Genomic DNA, 22086 nt, shown 5'->3' with positions numbered 1-22086 from the left:
AACATTTTATCCTAATTAATCATACAAATGTAAGGAAAATCCTGTGGGTATATTTCATCACATTATATATAATTAATTACAATTAATGTTTCTCATGTAGCAAAACTTTATACACAATTTTAATTGATTAAAGATGCTGTGGCTACTCTTTAATTTATTAAAATTATATTACTACCAAAACATTAATAATATATAAATATTTACATAAAATTCATAATATGCAAATATAGTAATAATAATGTATATTTTATTTGCACGTATAACAACAAATATATACATACAAATAATATCTATAAAATATACATAATTATCAACCCAAAAACATTTAAACACACACACATATATATATATATATATAAAACATGATATGCTTACGTATCATAAACACGTATTATTATAAAACGTGTTTTATATTATATGCTAAATAAAAATAATAATAATAATTATATCATTATTTGAATATAAAAGCACCAATGCATCCATTAACAATATTTAATGTTGCGTGAAAAGAGAATAAAGCTGCAATGCAAATAAAGCTGCTAGAGGTCATTAAAATGACCAAAATTAGGAACAGCTTAGTTCTCATGTGCGTGGCAGAGGCTTAATTCTCATGTGCATGACAGAGCAACACGCAAAAACGAGTGAAAATAAAATAGGGGTTCAAGGACAAAGCTGTAGTTACGACGCGCATAAACCCTTTCTCTATCTTTAAAGACCCAATTCTTCACCACGAAAAAACAACAGACCCTTCTTCATTCCCTTCATCAAGCAACAACACAGTTCAAGAATGGCTAAAGCCGAACGAATCCAAACAGGGACGAGTCGCTGCAGAAATTGGTGAAGAAACACAGGCACAGAAAATAGTCGCTCATCTACAGGTTAATCCCAGGACGTTATGGGAAATCCTACAAACTCCGATGAACAATCAGATATCGCCGCAGGTCAAGCACCATATTGTCACGCCGGGAAAGACGACTCCAAGGTGAAGAAGAAAAAATTTAAACGAAACGGTTCATCGTCAACCCGGAATCTTAATGACGATTTGGGTAATTTTATTCGCTTTTTAATAAAAGCTCCGTTTAAGATTACAAGAAAAATTGTAATCAGGTTTAACGTTAATTTGGAAAATATTATTTGGATCAAAAGAATCAAAATAATAAAACCCATAAATCTAAAATCCAAATCAACGAAAAACATGCAAGGCAGAGGAATAAACATGCTCTGATACCAAATGATAAAATAGCAGAGTATGAAATTGACCTAAACCTGTTATATTAACATCACAGTAACACATTCAGATCAAAAACAGCGGAAGAAAAAATGAAAGAATAATGTGCGTACCTCCTGCCATTGCAATTTTGTAAATCTAAACACAAGACAGTTTTGTTTTCTAAACCTTGACTCACTCAAACTCGATGGTGTGTTTTTCTGAATAGAGGAGTAGGCTTAGTGATCAAAACTGAGAGTAACCCATTCCCTTATATAAAGTCTGGCCATCACAGGTTTCAAAATAAATGGGCTTTACGTTTAAAAATTAATAACTGCTCTATAACCTCTATGCAGTTAAAAGCATAAAAATAATGGCTTAATGGACCACTTTATGTTCCTTAAAAATAGGAACTGAAAATGCTATAATATTTATTTTATATTTAAAATAATGTTAACAATATATATATATATATTTATATATATTTATATATTTATTTATTTATTTAAGAAAGAGACTAAACAATTTGATCAGGGTTTCAAATTGATGGATTGTTATATTTCCCCTCCTTACGTAAGAATAATCAGAGTTTGAGAATATTTATCTTATCTTTTATTTTCATAGTAAAATATATTGATTGTTTAAAATTTTACCACACTGACTACTCATTTAAACTTAACTCCTTTACATTTTTCATTAATAAATATTTTTTAATTACTAAAATTAAGTTTGTGATCAGAATACTTTTTTAAATATAATATATTCTTAAATGTGATTATTGCATTTTTTTGAGAAAAAAAAAAGTTGATATAACATTCCAAATTTTAACTATTTATAACTAATAAAATAAAATGTTATAAAATTGAAAAAATAAAAATTCATCTCAACATATAAATAGTGTTAATATAATTATTAAAATTAAATAATCATAATAATAAAATATATCTAAAATAATTACAGAAAATCACTAAAGTACTGTGGATCACTGTCTTCTATTAAAGATGTTTCAACATTCACCCCTTACATGCTTATACTAAGTGATTATTGCAAAAGAAACCAATAAACAAACATGAAATGAAACATCAAAAGAAATGGCAAAATAAATTAATATGTAAAAGAGTTTTTATAAAATAACTATAGAATTATTATAATACATCATTCATTATAAACAATCATATCAAATATTAGAGCTCATTATATAGACTCAATTTTCGGATACATATTTTGACATTAGATTTTACTATGCTCCTGTAACCAAAACAGTCTAGTGGCTAAGATCTCTTGCCATTAATCCCCCCACCCACAATTTTCTATATAAGTTGAATGGTTAGTAATATTTTAGGATACCTCCTTACTGAATCCTTAATGTCAATGTATACACTAAGATCTCCTCTATAAAGAATTTCTCCTTTAAATTCTCTTAAGACCATCACCAAACATTTTCACAACAAAATCTTCATTTCCATACAAAGTCGGTATACTTGCAAAGATACTTCAACTTCATTAAGTCAATCTCAAATAGCCAAGAAAAAAAACAAATTTGCACATGGTGCTTAGAAATGAGGCCTAACCCTAGACTTCTCGCAAAAGGTAGCGCTTAGAGTCATTCTTCTCACAACAATTTGCGTTCAACAACACTTTTTAGCGCTTAGCATCCTATAGTTAAAATGTTCCACACCTACAATACAAAGATGGTGTTCAATGACACCTTAACATCGCGTAGTGCCAAACCATTTATAAAATTGTGTGCTCAACGTCACCTAGGCACCGCTCAGCGTTGTCCCATTCAAAAATAGGACATTGAATGTCATCCTGACACCGCTAAGCACTGTAACAAATATTCACACTTGATATTTTGTGCTTTTAAGGGAACTTATATTTGTTCAATTGATCAATCTAGTACTCCTTTCTTAGTGCATGTGTTCAAAACAATTTAAAACATGGAAGCTCGTATACCACTTGACCAATTACTCAGATTTTAGCTTTTTTAATCACACAAAACCAAGTTCAAACCAACCAAACATCCAAGAAGCAAACATTCAAATCACATAGGCTAAAACATAAAAGAATCATATTATAAAATCTTCACTAACTCAACAATTTCATCTTAAACAAAAATCAGACAACAATTTCACGTTTCAACATATCACAATCATCACACATATCAATCATTTAGTCAATTTATCATACAAGCATAAAATTAGAAATTTCAAAGTATTAATAACTTAAAAATATTTCAATTTGATTTTCTTACCTGAGAGACAAATGAACTTGCTCTTAAGGAATCTATAATCCCTACAAGCTCACATGACCCTAATCAGCCAAACTCCTTTTAATTTCTAAGATATTTTATCTACACATAGAAGTATTATGAGAACGATCGGTACATACCATTATGATCATTAATCAATAGAAACTTATATAAATGACTAAAAAAACGCATGCAAGTGAAAGAAGACTCACATGCAACATATAATAGAAAAAGACCAAAAAAAATAGTTGAAACTCAACTTACAAATTGATCGGTCCATGATGTGTGAATAAAATGTAATTGTATTCATATCTTAGTTTAGGCCATTTGCATACATAATTGCATTAATTGAATGATTTTATCATGCATTATCTTTGTTTCAAATCATACATTTAGATTTTGTGTTTTTCTTGTAGATTGGTGATTTTAAGTGTCAAAATCACAACTTAGAATGAATTGATCTCCAAGATGCAGAGATGAAACCAGTGAGTTTCGTTGTGGACAGTTCCACAACCTGTGGATTTTGCTCCAAAATGCAGATCTAGGCAAAATAGAGAGTTCCACAATTGAGCTGTGGCTTTTACCACAACTTGTGGATTTACTTCAGAAAGTGCAGAATTGAAACCAGAGAAGAACACAAGACAGTTACTTAGAGGGAGTAACCACTCTCCTAAAATGGGGAATGAGTGGAAAAGAGATATAAACATTTTTGGGACGTGATTTTGGAAGGAGGAGACGCACATCAACGTTCACGGAAGATATTGTACACTTCTTCTTTCAGAGTTTCTTTTGAATTTTACATTATGTAGAACTAATTTTCTTTTTGTTATAGAATTAATGTAATACTTTGGATTATAATTTATGAACCTTTTCAATTGATGTTTTGTTAATTTTAATTAACTCAGTGTTCTATTTATGTTCTGATGTCTATTCTATGAGCAGTTTCACAATTGGGAAATTGGGGATTGTTTGCGATTATAAATAGAACAGATTAGATGTTGTCACAATTGGGAAATTAGGCATCGCTAATTAGTTTGCAATTGAGATAATAATTGTTCTTCATGATTTTATTGAATTTTGTAACTAACCTAAGGGATTAAGGTTAGAATTCAATAGATAAGTTTGTCTATCTGAGGAATTATGGGTAAACAAGCTCTTAATAAACTCAAGTGGATAATTACAATTCACACGTCAATTGGAAAGGAAGGAAATTATATGAAAACGTATGAAATCAATTCTCTAACATTGTTTATATTATTTGAATTCTCATCACTTGCTTATGTTCACCATTTCACTTGATATTTTTGTTGCTCAAAATTAAATGAATTAGTAATCTAGTACTCAACTCATTCAATCCCAAAGGACGATATTTAGTTACTACAATAACAATTGATACACTTGTCAAACGTTCATCAGTCCAAAATTGAAGAGCTCATTATAAGAATCAATCTTATTATCTCAGTTTTTCAATAACAAGAATAAAGAATTCTTAGAGATAAGTATAAAAACTCTAAAAAAAATAATTTCTATAGAAATAATATTTTTTAAAACAATGAATTTTTTTGTAAGGAATATTTATATTAAAAATATTTAATATTAAAATAATTAAATGTTATTATTTTTAAATTACTATTATTTGTAAAATGTTAATTTCTACGTCGTTACCGCAAATGTTTTCTCCATTAAAATGATATTTCTAATATTTGCATTGATAATACTATTTTTTTAATGTCAAATTTGGATTTTTTTTGTTTCTTTTTAGAATATCATGTTTTTAACATTAGTTTACCCAAATATAATTATGAGAGACTAAATTGTGAACTAATTTTTTGACAAAAATATATTAATATCGTTGAAAAATCGATTCATCAAAATCCACATTATAAATTGTTATAATAAATTATATCATTTGAATAATTATTCAGGAAATATGTTTTTTTTCTTCAGCCATCTTTTGGTCAAAATTTCCTCAGCTTTTCTATTGACAAAATTAAACTATATATTATATATTAGGAACTAATTGACGTCCCGGCATGCATATCAAAAACAATCTTAATTGGGTACTCTATTGCAGCTTCATAAATTCCTCACCAAATTATTTATAATTTAACCATGTTGTGTTAAGTATATTATCAATTATTTCTTAAAGCAGTATACAAATCATGTGGGGGGAAAAGTACTATAAATTACAGAATCCTACCATGTAATACAAAAATTCAGGTTCATCCCCAACAACTAAAAGAAGAAATCAACAACGTATATACCATGAATAAGATCCTTTTCCAATTACTATATTCATACACAATTGTCTGAGATTTTTTAAAAGTTTAATTTTATTATTATTATTACTACGTTGCTATCTTTAAATTTAACTATATTTATTAATTATTGAGTGTTTAATCTCCAAAGTCAAATTACATCCTAATTTATTTAATTATAACCATTACTGTTACAATTATATTATTCAGTTGAAATTAAGTGTTTCTTTTTCTATTTTTATATTAATTTGAATAATTTTTGACAGGAAAAACTGACAAATCATTTTTCATATAAAAATATATATAACAGAGTAAATAAGCGGGAGGGTGCACTGTTAGTAAGACATTTTCTATTGTACATTTAAAGTTCAGATGAGATATTCTACGTACCCACGCTATCCTTGTGCGACTTTTAATGATTCAACACAAAATATCTCATTTCAACGATTCAATGTAGACAAATTAGGCACTTGAGTTGATTAGGGCCATCGGAGATGGCTTTTTTTTCATGTTCATTTCGTTTTCGTTTAATTTTAAACCTTTTGAAACTTAGCACTTCGAGACGAGAGAGAAAGGTTCTGTAGTCTTTGCAAACTATCGATTGCTTCGGAATTTCACTTCCCCTTGTTGAATAGTATATATATATATATATATATATATATATATATATATATATATATATATATATATATATATATATATATATATATATATATATATATATATATATATATAAAATCAAATTTACTTGAATTCCAACCATTGGAAATCAATTATCAATGAATTTTGTGAAACATAGTGTTATTGACTATTCAAGTAATAATTCATAAATTATTTTAAAAGATAAATTTTAAGTCTAATTTAATATCATACAAAATTATAAAGTGAAGTTTATATAAATATAAATATATATATATATATATATATATATATATATATATATATATATTTTAAATTGGTTTTATATGTATAACTTCTAACTATCTCTTCACATTATATATATAATTAAGACTCTAATATTATGTTAAAAGATAAATTTTAAGTTTAACTCAATTGTATAATTTGTAATGTAAAATTTTGTAATCACTTATGTATTTTAAATTAATTTTATTTTTAGTGAACGTGGAAAGATAAAAATTTAAAAATTATATTATATTTACAAGAACTCTTTATTTTATATTTATTGAGTTTAATGTAATTCTCTGGGTGACGTGATATGTGTGGTACATAGAGCAGAGATGGAAGAATTTATGGAAACTGTATTGTAAAGGAAGAGGAAATATTTAGTAAAGTAGAACAGAAAAGTTTGGGTGTGAATAAATGACAGCAGTCCAAAGTTCTCTTTCAGACTGGTGCACGAATGTAGTTCTAAACCTGAAACATCAAGAATCTGCATCATGCAGAATATGAAAGGGTGGATAAAGGTGATGACTAAGGGCATGGAGACAGACTGAAATTCTGTATTATGCATATAGGTATGCAAAATTGGCACAGTGAAGCATATGCTGGCGGAATCTTAGCTTAGTGTAGATCTGAATGTTGAAGGGATGAGTTACAAAGTTGATCGGCTTTTAAATTTAATTTAATTTTACAAAATCAAATTTAAAACGTAATATATGTTATAAGTTCGTGTTGTTTTTAATAATATTAAATTCTCTGAATTAAAAAAAAAAATAGAAGCAATAATGGAGGTGAGGATTGATATTGGAATGATGGTGAAGGTGGTAGCTAGTTGGATTACTCTAGGCAGGTGAAAAGAAGACTTTTGGTTGCATAATGTTGAGTCAACATATGCATTTACAGAAAGATAAGAGTAGAGGAAACTGCAATGACAGGGACGGTACTGCAAAATTGTAGCAGAACAAACTCGACAGGTAGCAACTAAGGAAGCAAAGCAGGACAAGGAAAATGGAGGAATATACATGGAAGTTGTTATAACAGGTGAATCTACACAACCTTAATCAAACATATTTCCTCATAGAAACTCTGATAGTTTTGTAACCCAACTTATGTTTTCTCTTCTGCACATAGGTCTTGTTTTATAAAAAGGTTGGGATACATCTAGATCCACTCAAGATCCAAACAATTAAAATTCTTGTTTTTGCCTTTAAAATAAAGATTTAAAAAAAAAAACTCTTTTAGTGTTTGTTGTTTTAGGTGTAAAAAGAAAAATTAAAATTTTTAATATTAATTACTTTAAAGTTTCAAGAAAAATTGTCTCAAAAAAGTTTCACTTTTAAATTTGTTTTAAATGTTTCAATTTTAGACGTTAATGGTTACACTTATTAGTATACTCAAGTGTTTCTTATGTGTCTATACCAATGAATCAATGTAGCGCACCATATTTTTAAAAATTATATATTTATTATATTAATTTAAATTTTAAAAATGTAATTATAATTTAATAAAAATATTTTATTTTAGGGTTAAATATGTTTTTAATCCCTAAACTATCAAACGATTTTGTTTTCAGTCTCTCTTTCAAACTAAGGTACCTTTTGGTCCTTCATCTTTAGGAAACCATAATTCTTTATTCTGAAAAACCAACAGCGTTAAAAAGAAGCTGAGCTCGCTAACCGTGGAGTACCACGTCATTTTTTTCCTGACACTGAGTCAATCTGTCCCTTACCGTATGGTAATGTCGAACGGTATTGGTAAGACCAAATGATTATGATGACTGAATGACCGAACGGTATTGGTGGTGAGCAAACAGTATTGTTAATGGTTGAACGGTGTTGGTAATGATCGAATGATTATGATGACTGCATGACCGAACAATATTGGTGGTGACCAAACAATATTGGTGGTGGTCAAATGATTATGATGACTGAATGGTGATGGTGACCGAACAGTGAGGGTCAAATTGACTCAGTGTTAGAAAAAAGATGACGTGAGACTCCACTGTTAGCCAGCTCAGCTCCTTTTTAACGTCGTTGGTGTTTGAGGACAAAAAATTATGTTTTACTAAAAGAGAAAGACTAAAAAGTACCTTAGTTTGAAAGAGTGACTAAAAACAAAATCGTTTGATAGTTTAAGGACTAAAAATATATTTAACCCTTTATTTTATAAAAACAAAATCATAATATTTAATTATTTTAATAATAAAACTATATTTAAGTATTATATATATCTTTAATGAAATATATTTTATACAATTATTTTAAACAATATTTATAATTGAATTAAGTAAAATAAAAAAAATAAAAATTTAGATTTAAATGAAATAATGTATACCAATTTAACATGTTTTAAGAATTACAATTTATTTAATATATATATATATATATATATATATATATATATATATATATATAAAAGTTAGTGATAAATAGTTTCAACGTTGCTTTTTAGTATTTTTTTTTCTTTTTTAACAAAATATGTACTTTTTGTTTAGTTAAATCAATTTTATTTTTATTTCTTCGTTATTATCTAAAAAAAAATTCAAAAAAAATAATTAAAAAATGCACTATATGCCGCGGTTCGCGGTTGAACCGCGGCATATAGGCCGACAAATATGCCGCGGTTAGTGTCAAAACCGCGGCCATATGTCTCGTTTTTAAAAAAAAAACGAAGCACTATATGCCGCGGTTGTGGTTAGAACCGCGGCATATAGGGGGAATATGCCGCGGTTGTGGTTCGAACCGCGGCATATTCCCCCCTGCAGTTTTTTAAAATTGCAGGTCTGTTTTTGTGATATCCACTACCACAAAAACAGACCTGCATATAAAAACATTTACAGAAATGCAATTTCAACATAACAAACACATGTTCAAATGTATTTCAACATCAAATAAAGTAGAGAGTCTAAGAAATCAAAAGCTAATCAAATGCATTGTTTAAATCTAAATCTAAGAGCTATTGTATAATGCATAGTGGGCTTAGATAAACATCTATGTCATTTCCAGGCTGCTTTGGACCAGATATCATCATAGACAACATCATGTACTTCCTCTTCATGCACAATGCAGGAGATAAGTTGTAAATTATCAATATAACTGGCCAACAACTGTGATTGGTACTCAGATTACCAAATGGGTTCATTCCATCAGTGGCTAAACCAAGCCTAAGATTTCTACACTCTTTACCAAATTCGGGGAATTGTCGATCAATATTTTTCCATTGCTTTGAATCAGCTGGATGACGAAGCAGCCCGTCAATTTTTCTCTCATCTGCATGCCATCTAAGGTTTTTAGCATCTTTGGGATTCGCAAACAAACGCTTCAGTCTGGGCACTATTGGAAGGTACCAAACTACTTTCAAAGCAGATCCATTTTTTTCTATCTGACCATTATCTTCAGTATTGTTTTTTGACTTGTATCGTGATAAGCCACATTTTGGACACTTTGTCAAAAATTCAAACTCTTTCCTATACAAAATGCAGTCATTAGGACAAGCATGTATCCTTTTATACTCCATACCCATTGGACAAAGAATTTTCTTTGCATCATAATTACGAGTGGGCAGTGTATTTCCATCTGGCAACATTTCATTCAACAACGTCAACAGTTCTGTAAAACTCTTATCAGTCCATCCATTGCTCGCCTTCAAATTCATGAGCCTTAACACCGCTGACAAACGTGTGAACTTAGTTGAACCGACATACAAAGGTGTTTCTGCATCAGTCGACATCGTCTCATACACATGAGCTTTGGCAAAATTTTCTGCTCCAACATCGCGGATCATGTCCTCCAATTTGTCTTCATCCGGTCGATCTTCTTCCATGGTGGAATCAGTAACATTTACACTTTGAGAGTCAGTGGGAAAATCCATTTCTTCGCCGTGCCAGATCCATGTTGTATAGCATCTTAGAAAACCATCACATATAAGATGTTCTCTAATTTGAGTTGCGTTCAACTTTCTCCCATTCAAACAGTTCACACAAGGACATCTAAATTTCACTTCATTATCAGTTCTCCCCTCATTACGTTGCGCAAATTGTATAAATTCCTCTACCCCTCTCTCGTACTCAACACTAATGCGTGGTAAATTAATCCAATTTCGATCCATACGTAAATATTCTACAAAATTACAATCATACAATTATACAATATATTCAACATACAATCAATTCAATCATACAATCAAACAATTAATAAACTATAACAATTTCATGCACTATCAAAATTAAAGCAAAAATTATACCATAATACATTACCAAAACTATAGAAACTTCATACATTACCAAAACTATAGCATTATGCAAAAATTAATGACAAAATCACGTTAAAAATGCAAATGGACATAAATACCTGGAAGAGGAACGGCGGCGGAGAGGGTGAAAAACGCAACACAACGGCGGCGGCGGCGGAGAGGGTGAAAAACGCAAGGAAATCACGATTTTGATCGGCTAAAACTCGTTTTTATCGTCAAAAACGAATAATGACCGAACAATTTTGAGTTTAAACGGTTAAAAATGCAAAATCTGAGATGAAGGGTGGTTCGGAGGAAGAAGAAACGCGAAAACAGAGAGAACGCGCGAGGAAGACGATGCACTGTTCCAAGTTTTGTTTTTTAACTCTGAACAGGGGAATCTACCGCGGTTCACTACTTAACCGCGGTATAAAAGGGTTATATGCCGCGGTTTAACCCCCAACCGCGGCATATACTAATTTAAAAAATTATCAGAAATGGCATTTTTGAAATTATTTTCAAAATATATGCCGCGGTTCAGCGGGCAACCGCGGCATATACCTCGAAATATTTCAAATAAATATTAAATTAATTTCACATAGGCGAATATGCCGCGGTTCCCTGGGGAACCGCGGCATATACCCCTGAAACGTGTTCAGGACAACTGTCTCCCCAACTGCCTTTCAGAGAATTTGAAAAGTTACAGGGGGTATATGCCGCGGTTCCCTGGGGAACCGCGGCATATACCCCCTGTAACTTCTGAAATTCTCTGACTAGCAGAGAAGTTAAGACGTTACAGGGGGTATTATATCTAACTTTTAAAATACTTCTATAATGCTATATTATTATATAGCGTTATAAATAGTGGCAACCGACATGCAATTACGAATGTGTAAACACATCTTTTTACTTAAAAAAAAAAGAAAATACATACTTCTAGTATTTGTAAATTATTTTTTATATTTTTTGAATATCAGCTTGTTCCTTCTCCTTGTGTTTTATTATTTTATTTTCTTAGCTTTTTTTACTTGGAAATAATTTTTTCTTCCTCTTTCAGTATATGTTTAGATTTTGTAATGTTAACATTTAAACTTTTATTTCCATATCCTAGATAATAGCTTTAATTGATCAACAAAATACCCTCTTAAAATCGTACATATGGTTCCAAAGGTGAAAAATAAAAAGTAAAATCTTTGTGCTATCCCTTCATTCTAATTAAGTTGATTAGGTTACAATTATAAAATGATAAATGAATAGTTAGAAGTTTTGAGAATTTTGAAAAAGAAGCATAAGAAGAGTGTTTGTCATAAAATTTGGCTATTTGTGGGTTTGAAGGGAGAAAAATGGTTGTGTGTCTTGGAAGTTGTTGACCAAACCTTAAGCTGGCACTTCTTTTAGGTATAAAGAAACAGATTACCTATTTCCAAAGAAAACCATGCAGATGCTGTCATCTTATGTCTCCTGCTCCCATGTGACTCCTCTACGTCAATCACTCACATTAAAATTAACTCATTTTTTCTTTTTCTCAGACAAAACAAAAACAGCTTCAAGGGTTAAGATTTAATAAATTGTTAATATTTTATTATTTAATTAAAAAATTATTACTTAAAATTTATCATTTTTTTAAAATACTCCTTTTTTGTCTTTCCTTAAAAATTATGAAAATTTGTCGTCTTCTTTTTTCTTAAAAAAGTTCACCAAAAGTCTTTTAAAGAATATTTGAACATTTCATCCTATTATCAATGGTTTATAAGTATATTTATATTTATCTTCTGAGTAAGTTTTATGGATTTTAATTATGTATTAAGAATGAGGACTTTTTTCAATTAAAGATGTGAATTTCTTTTATTATATTTGGATTATTGACTAGAGTTTTCTACATGGAAATTTAGTTTCTTATTAGATACATAGAGTTGAGAGCTGAAGTTTGAGCAAACCAAGCCTCATCAGAAAAATGAAGTTTTTATAATTTTAATAATACATTAGGATAAAATATTTAAATTTTGGCAAATGTAACTTGGTCACAATAATAAACATTTTATGTAGAGACGTGATTTGATAAAAATATGTTAAATTTATATATTTTAAAAGTGTAAAGATAAGACATTTTGATAAATTTATATTAAAATTTTGTTTTTACGTTGAAAAGGTTATCAAATGATGTTAAGCTCCGTTAAATTATAAGAAATTGTTAATTTATCAACAGAAAAAAATATATCAATAAAATCAATCAATATTACTAATAAAATTATTCGTTACTAATGGATTTCTTTATAGTTTATAATTTGGATTATCAATAGATATTTTTATCAATAAATTTTGTCAATAAAATGATGACAAAATTCATGTTTTATGTTTTAATTATTTTACATAAGAAATTTTGATAATTTTATATTAAAATTTTGATTTTGATGTTGAAAAAAATTATCGAATGATGTTAAGCTCCGTTAAACCATAAGAAATTGTTAAATTATAAAAAAAAAATTTAAAGATTAATAGATTTATCAATAAAATTTATCGATGTTATTAATAAAATTAATTGTCAGTAATGATTTGTTTGAGGTTTATAATTTGTATTATTAATAAATATTTTAACTATAAATTTTATAATAAAATGGATGACAAAATTCATGCTTTAGGTTTTAATTATTTTATAATAAAATCTGGTAAAAGAAAATTATTCAATTTTTTTAAAATTAATTGACAGAGGATATTTTTAAAAAAATCCATTGGTAAAACCATTGATAATTAAATATTTTAAAGAAAATTTAATAATACAATTGCTAAATATTTTATCAAATTCAAAAAAATATTGTTCACAAATTAATTGAAAATAAGTGAGAAGGAAAAAATAAAGAGAAGAAAGATGACACTAAACTGAACGAGGAATAAGAGGACGACAAATAAATAAAGAATAAAAAGGAAAGGAAAATGATGAAGATGAAAAATAATAAAAGGAGAAAAAACAAAATTGTGATATTTAATTGTGTTAAATTTTTTTAAATAAGCCTTTTTAAATATAAGATTATGTTTCATGAATAAGTTTGAGCTGTTTGAAACTTTAGTCAAACTTTACGTTTTATAAGGGATTTGGTTTCCCTTTGACAATCTCCAACTCCACACACCAAGTTCAAGTGGCTAAGTTTTTTAAGGGACATTGGTTACCTCTCCACGGCCACACCACTTTTGTTTTTTTTCAATATTTATAAACTAATATAAAAAGTAATGTTTTTTAAAAAATTTAGCATATTTTTATATGTGGTATTCTAAAAAATTTCAAATACTTATTTTTTTCAAAATAGGTTCACCAATATTCAACTTAAATATCATTTTAAATCATCACTTAATACATTAAAAAGATATTAACTAAAAATATTAACTTATTAAATTAAAAAATTATATTAATTTATTATTAAAGTTTAGAAATAAAAATATATCAAAATTTAAGAAATAAATAAATTTTAAATTTTGTGAACTACAAGCACGTTTAATATTTTTATTTTTTTCTTTTTATAATATCCTCTACTTTATTTAACAACTGTTTTTCTTTGAATTAAGATTTACAATACAATGTTGTAATATATTTGAAAGTATTATATTTAATGTTGTAATTTGAGTTATAGTTTATTCTTCAGAATAAATCGCCATTAATTTTGTATGATTGAAAATAATATTATTTGATAAATTTGATATTTTATCATTGTTGGTTTAATAAGCTTCTACATTAATCTTACAAGGATTTGAAGAAGCGTCTTAATATTTTTTAGTCGCTGAAAGGAAGAGTTTTTGAAGGAGAAGGAGAGCAAAAAGAGAGATTGTGATGGCAGACGATCTGTTTGAAGGATTGCCACCTCCTTCATCCAACACTGTTCCTCAACATCATCAACCTCAACCAGAACCAATTGCTGTTGCTACCAACAACGATGACAACACGGAATCCTCTGCAGTTCCGCCACCAAAGCCAATCCTCAAAAGTGCGCTCAAGCAATCCTCTGCAGTTCCGCCTCCAAAGCCCATCCTCAAAAGTGCCCTCAAGCGCCCCAACCCTACTGAACCCGACACCCAAGGTCAACTTCTTCTTTTCCTTTTAATCAGATTTTTGTTTTCGACCTGTTCTTCCAATTAGGGTTTCTCCAATTCCAACAATTTGTTCCATTTAACTCGCTTAGTGTTTGTTTTTTTTTTTTACTTTCTCACCTCAACCCTAAGTTACGTAGATAGGTTTTCCATTCCTTTTACTTGTTGTCTCTTCGCTTTTTATGCTTCAACTATGGAACCAGTTGAAAGGGCGCCTTTTATCAACTCTACCTACGTCCATTTGACAACATGGGCGCATGGGAAAAATGTCTACGTCCATCGTGGTTAGAAGAATGGATAAAAATGGTCATTTAGCGTTCAATCGGGACTGCAAAATTCAGCTTCAAGATCCATTTTCTTGGAATTCTCTGATTTTTCCTTTCACGCTGTCAACTTTAATGAGCATTTACTTGATTATATCATACTTTAGCAGTTCCGTATATTTTTTTTCCAAAAAAAAAAACTCTATTTGAGCTTGCCTTGGTGTTCCTAAACTAAAAGAAATCTGTCAGGTATCAAATTGAGCCCTCGCTTGTCTCTTTGGAATGAGGTAAATGTAAGTTTCTCTATAAAAGTGCTTTTTGAGACGGAGATTTTTCTCTACGTTAAATTGGGTGCCATCCCTTCCCCTTGAGTTTACTTAACAAAACAAAGGATAATAATTTTATTGAATTTTGTCTTGGTTTTAAGAATGCTGCTATAATTGCAGTTATTATTTTTATATTTGCTTCCCAGTTTTAAATGATGGAGTTGGGATTTTTTTTTTGAAATTCTGAATCATCTGTTGTAATTTCAGCTGCAGCGCCTAAGAAAAGCTTGAAATTCAAAACCATGACGGATGCTTCTGAAGCTCAAGTTATTGATGCCATGCAGAAGATATCTTCGCACATCAAGAACCCTTCAAAATTTAGCAAGGCTGCAAAGCTTGCTGTACAGCTCATTCAGGCAGGAAGTGTAAAGTCAGAAATTAGTGATTATTTTTTTGCTATATTAGAAGCTGCAATGTCATCATCCATAACTTGTACAGATCCTTCAGTTCGAGCAGATTACCATTGTCTGTTCTCAGCAGCTCAAAACGCCAAAGAAGTAAGATTACCTTTGTGTTGCAGATATTCATAATTCATTGTTAGCAATTGTATTTTCTCAGCGAGGATTGCGAAAGATTTTTTGACTCCGACCTATCCTTTAACTTCAGCACCTCAATAAGAAGCAAAAGAATCAACTGGAAACATGGACAATTAATGCTGTGGTGGCAAATGATTTATACACAGATGACAGCTTTGTGGTATGATTCTCATTGAATTCTATGTTGAACTTGGTGACAACAACGTTCTTCCTATTTGAGACATGGAGAAGCATATTGGAATGATGTGCAATTCGTTTGGACATGTAATGCTGTTCCAATCATCAAGATGAATAGTTTTATTTGTGTCCTTTTATTTGTTCATAATTTCATAATATCCATGTTCAGTTTTCATTACTTTAATGTAGTTATCTTCAAAGTTGTCATTTCACATATCAATTCGTTAGTTTTTCATCCACATAAATTGTGGCAAAAGATGGATCCAAGTGTCTCAACGTAGTGTTTTGAATATTTGCTCTTACTGGCTGAGTAAAAATGGATTTGAAAGGAAAAGGCTTTTGGAGCAATGATAAGAGTAATTGTCAAGTATATGATTGATTGATAAGCACAGTGATGTCCAATTCAGCCATCCACTGTGTTCACGCTTTCTATACTTTGTGATAGATGCATAATGGGGCGTGGGAGTTCATTGGTGCGTGACTAGTTATGTCTCCTCTCGCATGTTGACACAAATTCACTCACGCAGGGGACAAACTATTTTTATTTTGGGCTAGTGGGAGTTTGTCTTGGTTGCAATAGCAATGTTCTTCATTTAAGTGAACTGTTGAATTCCCTGACATGGTTCTCTGCTAGCTAATACTTTGACTTTGTATATTTTTGGAGGGACTATAGATGTGTCAAATTATTTGCAACGAAAAAATTGTCTGGAATATTGTTGTTTATTATAGATCGTATTCTGTTTACCAAGAATAATTAGATCTATAAACATGATTTCTTTGTTACTCATGAACTGTTTCCTACTTTTTGTGCAGTTTTCTAAAGCAGCTGGGAAAATCAAGGAAATTATATCTAGTCTTCCTGTTGCAACAGAGGAGGAGGATGCAGAGGAAGAAAAGTCTCTGAAAGATGGCACAGTTATAGCAGATGAAGGGGGTAAAACACCTGCCACGGATAATGATAATGATGGGAAGGAAGCTGACCCATTTGGACTTGATGCTCTGATTCCTAATTCCACAAAGAAAGTTGAAAAACTAAAGGCAAAGAATGAGGCAACTGTGGAAATAAGGGAGGATGAGGAAGAAACCAAGAGATTCCTCAAGTCACAAAGAGAAGCCTTGATAACTTGTTTAGAGATTGCTGCCCGGCGTTATAAAACACCCTGGTAAGTGCTGGTACAGTTTCCTGTTGTATTGTCTTTTACACACATTTTAAAATTGCTTGTTATCATTTTTCTATCCAGGTGTCAAACCGTGATTGATATTTTGGTGAAACATGCCTCTGATAATGTGTCGAGATTTACAGCTAGTCAGAGGGATGCCGTTGGGAAATTGTGGGCTTCAATACGGGAACAACAAACTCGTAGGAAGCAAGGGAAGTCAGTTAATGGAAAACTTGATGTAAATGCTTTTGAATGGCTTCAACAAAAATATGCTAATGAAAAGATTAGCATTAGGCATTCTGTTGGAGCTAGCGGAGACCGTCGAGCCCAACAATGGCTTGGTTAAATATTCTTTTGAGGTCAATGAAAGTGATAGAGGATGATGATCACTGTAAAACTGTTCAAAGAGTGAAAGAGGATGCGTCCTCGCGAGTTCATTGAGTGTTGTAACATTAGTAGCTCTCGGACATGTCTCCGGACTGTGATTTCTTCAGAAAACAATTTGGTAGTAACGTATAAAATGTGATTTCTTTACCCTTTTTATTTGTGCTGATATAAGCCAGTTATTTGTTTCAAAACATGCATAGTCTGCCCAGGCATCTATTTACATCAATTTACTCAAACGATTCGAATGGACTTTGATCCCGAAATAGTGTTTGTTGATATATTAAAAGGTCCATTTTAAGGTTAATTTAATCTTATAAAATGAACTTGAAAGATAAGATTTATATTTATTTATATATTATAAAGGTTTAATATTTCGATAGGTTATTTTTTTTCGTTTAAAATTTTAAATAGGTTTCTTAGTTATTTGGTGTCTCAATTAAGTCTTATTTTTTAAAAATACAAATAGAGGGTTGTTGTCAAATTAGACAAATGTTGTATATTCGCTTAAGTTAAACTTTTTCGTTTGGACGAGATATGCAGAAAACTGAAACACAAGTTTTGTTCATATGTCATTTTATTAGGATGCAATAGATGATATCAAAGTGAGTTTGTGAATGAAAACTCAAATAGCAATGTATTTGATTATCTTGAATGAACGAAGCTTAGTAATGTATTTGATTATCTTGAATGAATGAAGTTGTGTTATATTCAGTCTACTGTTTGGCTCTCTTGGTAGCTGTTTTAGGGTCGAATTTTATCAAAATATACTTTGATGTGTAATCCATGAAAATGAGCTACCTTACCTCAATACTAGTAATGATGTTAATGGTATATCAAAAAGTAGGAATCCTAGTCTTTAGGGATCATATTCTTGTGGAAGCAAAACCCCTTTTCTTTCTGTGATAAAGTACCTGTGTTTTATTTCTTCATACTTCGCGTCCTATAATTTGAGGAAAGAAAACATTTTGTTTGAAAGAAAGTGGTTATGAATCAGTCCTTCCTTTTCGGAGTTTTAACATAGGGTTGCATGGTCTTACTTAAGTTAAAACTTTTCACTTAGGCTAGATTGACGAGACAATAATTTTAAAAGAATTTGTCCAGACGACTCAAGTTTCGCCTAAGCGAAAAAGTTACAGTGGCTCAACCTTAGTTGGAGGACACTGTCCTCTAGGCGAGTCAAGTTTCGCCTAAACGAAAATATTCCGATGGACACCCAAAGTTTTAGCCTAAATCTCATCCAGACAACTTATTTTGATAATCAATTAACAGTGTGACTTCAAATTTCACTAATAAATTGTTTATACCTTCTTATCTATGATGCTTTTTTAATTAAATTTGAAATTATCATCTTGTATACTTTTTAAATTTAAGATCTTCAAAACATTAACGAATTATAAAAGTTATTTGAGTCACTATATTAATATACTCTCGACATTTTGTACTTGAGTACATTTATTCCAATTAACTAAAAATAAGTAAATAGCAGTGATACAACAAGAATATATAAACAAAATGATAAGTGATGTAGTAATAAGAAAGTTAAGTAAAAATGAGATGAAATGGAAAAAAATAAGTATATGGTTATAAATTAGTTATTCTTAAATATATAATTGTAAGTCATACATGGCTTTGTGAACCATGTATTGTTCCAGAAAGTGTATAAGGACACGAGAAGGTGGGTTCAAGGACATCAGAAACAATTGCAGTGGATGATTGGAGGGGGAAAGCAGAGAAATGGCGCTGGCTGAAATTATGTTGGTGGGATATGATGAACTCGTATACAACTAAATGTTAAATACAGATTTTATCATGTTTAAATGATAATATTTCTGTTAATGATTTATGAACCTAATCCTTAATTCAATTTTGTAATTTCAATTCATAAGTTTGCCACGCATCCCATGGATGTGAGGTGCAAATCTTCCCTATCATGGTAACTTATGAATGGTGGAGTTTCTCAAATATAAACCATAAAGTACTATGTCGTTGGTAACAGAGAATGTCATCCCAATTTTCATTAAAAGAAGTTCCTCGTCACCCGTGTACTGATGTTTTTTTCATCAGTCAGATACCGACAGAATTTTTTTTCAAAAGTCTGAACATAAATTACTGATATTTACATTGGCGTTGATTAAACGTTTCATGCACAACATCTGATACACCTTATCCACCTCTAACTTTCTTTCTTACAGATAATTCATATATACTTTACTGATAAAATTGCATGACAGATTGAAACTGGTAAATCAAATGGTTATCGACATTATGCAAAAACTGGTAACATGATATTGCTACATCCATTCCTTTGTAAGATTATTATATCGTAATATCACCCCTCATGACACACACTGGCTTACCTGTTCCAGCAAAACAACAACACGATCAAAGATTTAAAAGAAACCACTCCTGCATTAACCACATGAAGATAATGTAGAAAAGAGGATTTTAATTATGTATGAAAAACAAAAGATAGTTGCATGTGATCTCAGATGAATATAATCTTATTTTGCATGACACAAAAAAGAGTTGAAGTTGCAATTCATGAATGGAGAAAAACAAATATATAGTGAATATCACTCCCAATCTTCGTCACTCAATTGATCATCATCCTCTTCTTTAGGAGGTCTAACAACCAACAACACAGTTCCTAAACTCTGAGTGAAATCTTTTTCCTTCAATGTGAAACCCCTCTCCACCTTCAAACCCTTACCATCACCACCATTCACAAGATAAAACCCATCATCAGCACCCACTTCTATCTTACTCCTGTCAGCAACCACCAATATGGCCTCTTCTTTGTACCACCTATTAGCCTTCCACGGCAAAACCCTCGCATCCGCGAACGACACAACAACACCCCCTTTTCCCAAACCCACCAAAGGATCCCACCCAGGCAACACCACCCACCTCCCCCACCCCTTCTCCGACACCACCACCCCAAATTCCCCTTCACTCCTACACTCAAACGGCGCCTCCAACACCTCCCTCTCATCTGCTGCGCAAACCGGCAACACTACCACTGAACGAGCCTCAGCCACCTCCCCAATCCTTAACCTCACCACCGGAACACGCGTCACTCCCTCCCCATCCTCTTCCTCCTCCTTCTCCTCACCACTCCTCTCCAACTCCTCCAGCACTACGTTCCTCGCCCTCTCCGTCCCCGCCACGCGCAGCGCCTGCTCCAGCGCCAAACTTCTCTGCTCCGACGGGTTCCTGTGCTCCCTACCCTGCCGGTAGTACATAAAAGAGAGACAATCTCCTGGGAGAGTGTAATCAAAGCTCTCCCACCCCTTATCCCCGCGCCTGCTCGGGAAATCCTTCATTGCGCGCGCCAGTTCCTGCGCCGCCTTCCCGTCACAGCGATTCTCGACAAGGAAAAGCGCGGCGGCCACCCGCTGCGAAGTGCTGAGAAGGCGGATCTCGTAGAGGAGCTCAGCGCCGCCGGTCTCGAAGGCGGCGAGGAGTTCGGGGTCGGCGTTGGACTCGACGAGGGAGTCGCGGACCTGCGCGGCGACTATGAGGCGATTCTGCTCAACGCCGGAGATGCCGGTGGTTTCCTCGATGGTGGGAGGGGAGAAGCCTTCTCGGATGAGGGAGGATATGAGGGGCGCGTACTGGTACCAGAGGCCGAGGCGGTTGGCGAGGATGTCGATGCGGCCGGCGATGTCGAGGTTGCCGTATTGCGATGGGAGGGGTTCCGGCGGAGGGCGAAAGGGTTGGTAGACTTGCTGCTGCGGCGGCGGCGGCAGCGGTTGCTGGTTCCTGAAGGAATAAGGGTTGATTATGGCAGATATGGGTTTGATGGAATGGCGACGGTTGGTGAATGATGGAGAGCTTATGAGAAAGAGATCATTGAGATTATTGGGTTTGAGGCTGAGAGTGTTTGCAGTGACAGAAGGCGAGAGGGAGAGCATGTTGCTTAATGTCTGCAGAGTGTTCGAAGGATGTTCGCAGAAGGAAGAAATTGCTTCTCCTTACCTTATCTGATGCCACTCTCTCTTCAGATTTTTTTCTTCTGCTCACTCAGTCATCTCTTTCTTAACTATCTTTTTCACCAGAAATAACTATATCATCGAATATCTTATCCCCTCCTTCTTTCTAACATTTTATTAACAATTTAATTACAACAATAACTAACTTATCCATATTTTTTCGATATTTTTACAGTTCGCTACCATCTTACTCAACAAGATTGCTATCTTAGCAAAATTTGCCATCTCCAATACCATGAAAAACTTAATTAGTAGAAAAACTTTTCCAACTATAGTACTCAAGTTTTATATTATATTCCAGTATGATTAATATTTACTTTCG

The 22086-nt window shown here is 31.8% G+C and overlaps 2 protein-coding genes across 3 annotated transcripts; one reads left to right on the top strand and one right to left on the bottom strand.

Annotated features, from left to right (window-relative positions):
* The first annotated feature begins 14592 nt into the window (after nucleotides 1–14592).
* Nucleotides 14593–17928, top strand: LOC124840931 (nucleolar/coiled-body phosphoprotein). Of its 2 annotated transcripts, XM_047317071.2 has the most exons (5): nucleotides 14595–14913; nucleotides 15720–16009; nucleotides 16119–16208; nucleotides 17039–17388; nucleotides 17467–17928. In XM_047317071.2, exons 1-5 carry the CDS (start codon nucleotides 14667–14669, stop codon nucleotides 17729–17731), a joined length of 1242 nt encoding a protein of 413 aa, XP_047173027.2. In that variant the 5' UTR covers nucleotides 14595–14666; the 3' UTR covers nucleotides 17732–17928. The 2 variants fall into 2 exon arrangements, with proteins under 2 accessions (XP_087951837.1, XP_047173027.2); XM_088095711.1 differs by lacking the exon at nucleotides 16119–16208 and having other exon boundaries at nucleotides 14593–14913.
* Nucleotides 17929–20198: 2270 nt separating this feature from the next.
* LOC124840929 (rubisco accumulation factor 1.1, chloroplastic-like) lies at nucleotides 20199–21824 on the bottom strand. The gene has a single exon (XM_047317069.2). It carries the CDS (start codon nucleotides 21684–21686, stop codon nucleotides 20346–20348), a length of 1341 nt encoding a protein of 446 aa, XP_047173025.1. The 5' UTR covers nucleotides 21687–21824; the 3' UTR covers nucleotides 20199–20345.
* Nucleotides 21825–22086: the final 262 nt, after the last annotated feature.

This window comes from Vigna umbellata, chromosome 8, assembly GCF_029865625.1.
Source record: "Vigna umbellata cultivar VRB3 chromosome 8, Vumbellata_1.0, whole genome shotgun sequence".
Lineage (NCBI taxonomy): Eukaryota > Viridiplantae > Streptophyta > Magnoliopsida > Fabales > Fabaceae > Vigna > Vigna umbellata.
The sequence above is the reverse complement of the archived record's forward strand: the minus strand, read 5'-3'. Positions and strand labels throughout refer to the sequence as shown.

Bases quoted from the DNA above. Each gene is read 5' to 3' on its own strand.
- LOC124840931 (XM_047317071.2), top strand. From the start codon at position 14,667: ATGGCAGACGATCTGTTTGAAGGATTGCCACCTCCTTCATCCAACACT. The intron at 16,209-17,038 runs GTATGATTCTCA...CTTTTTGTGCAG, and splicing joins ACACAGATGACAGCTTTGTG to TTTTCTAAAGCAGCTGGGAA. The intron at 17,389-17,466 runs GTAAGTGCTGGT...TTTTCTATCCAG, and splicing joins CGGCGTTATAAAACACCCTG to GTGTCAAACCGTGATTGATA.
- LOC124840929 (XM_047317069.2), bottom strand. From the start codon at position 21,686: ATGCTCTCCCTCTCGCCTTCTGTCACTGCAAACACTCTCAGCCTCAAA.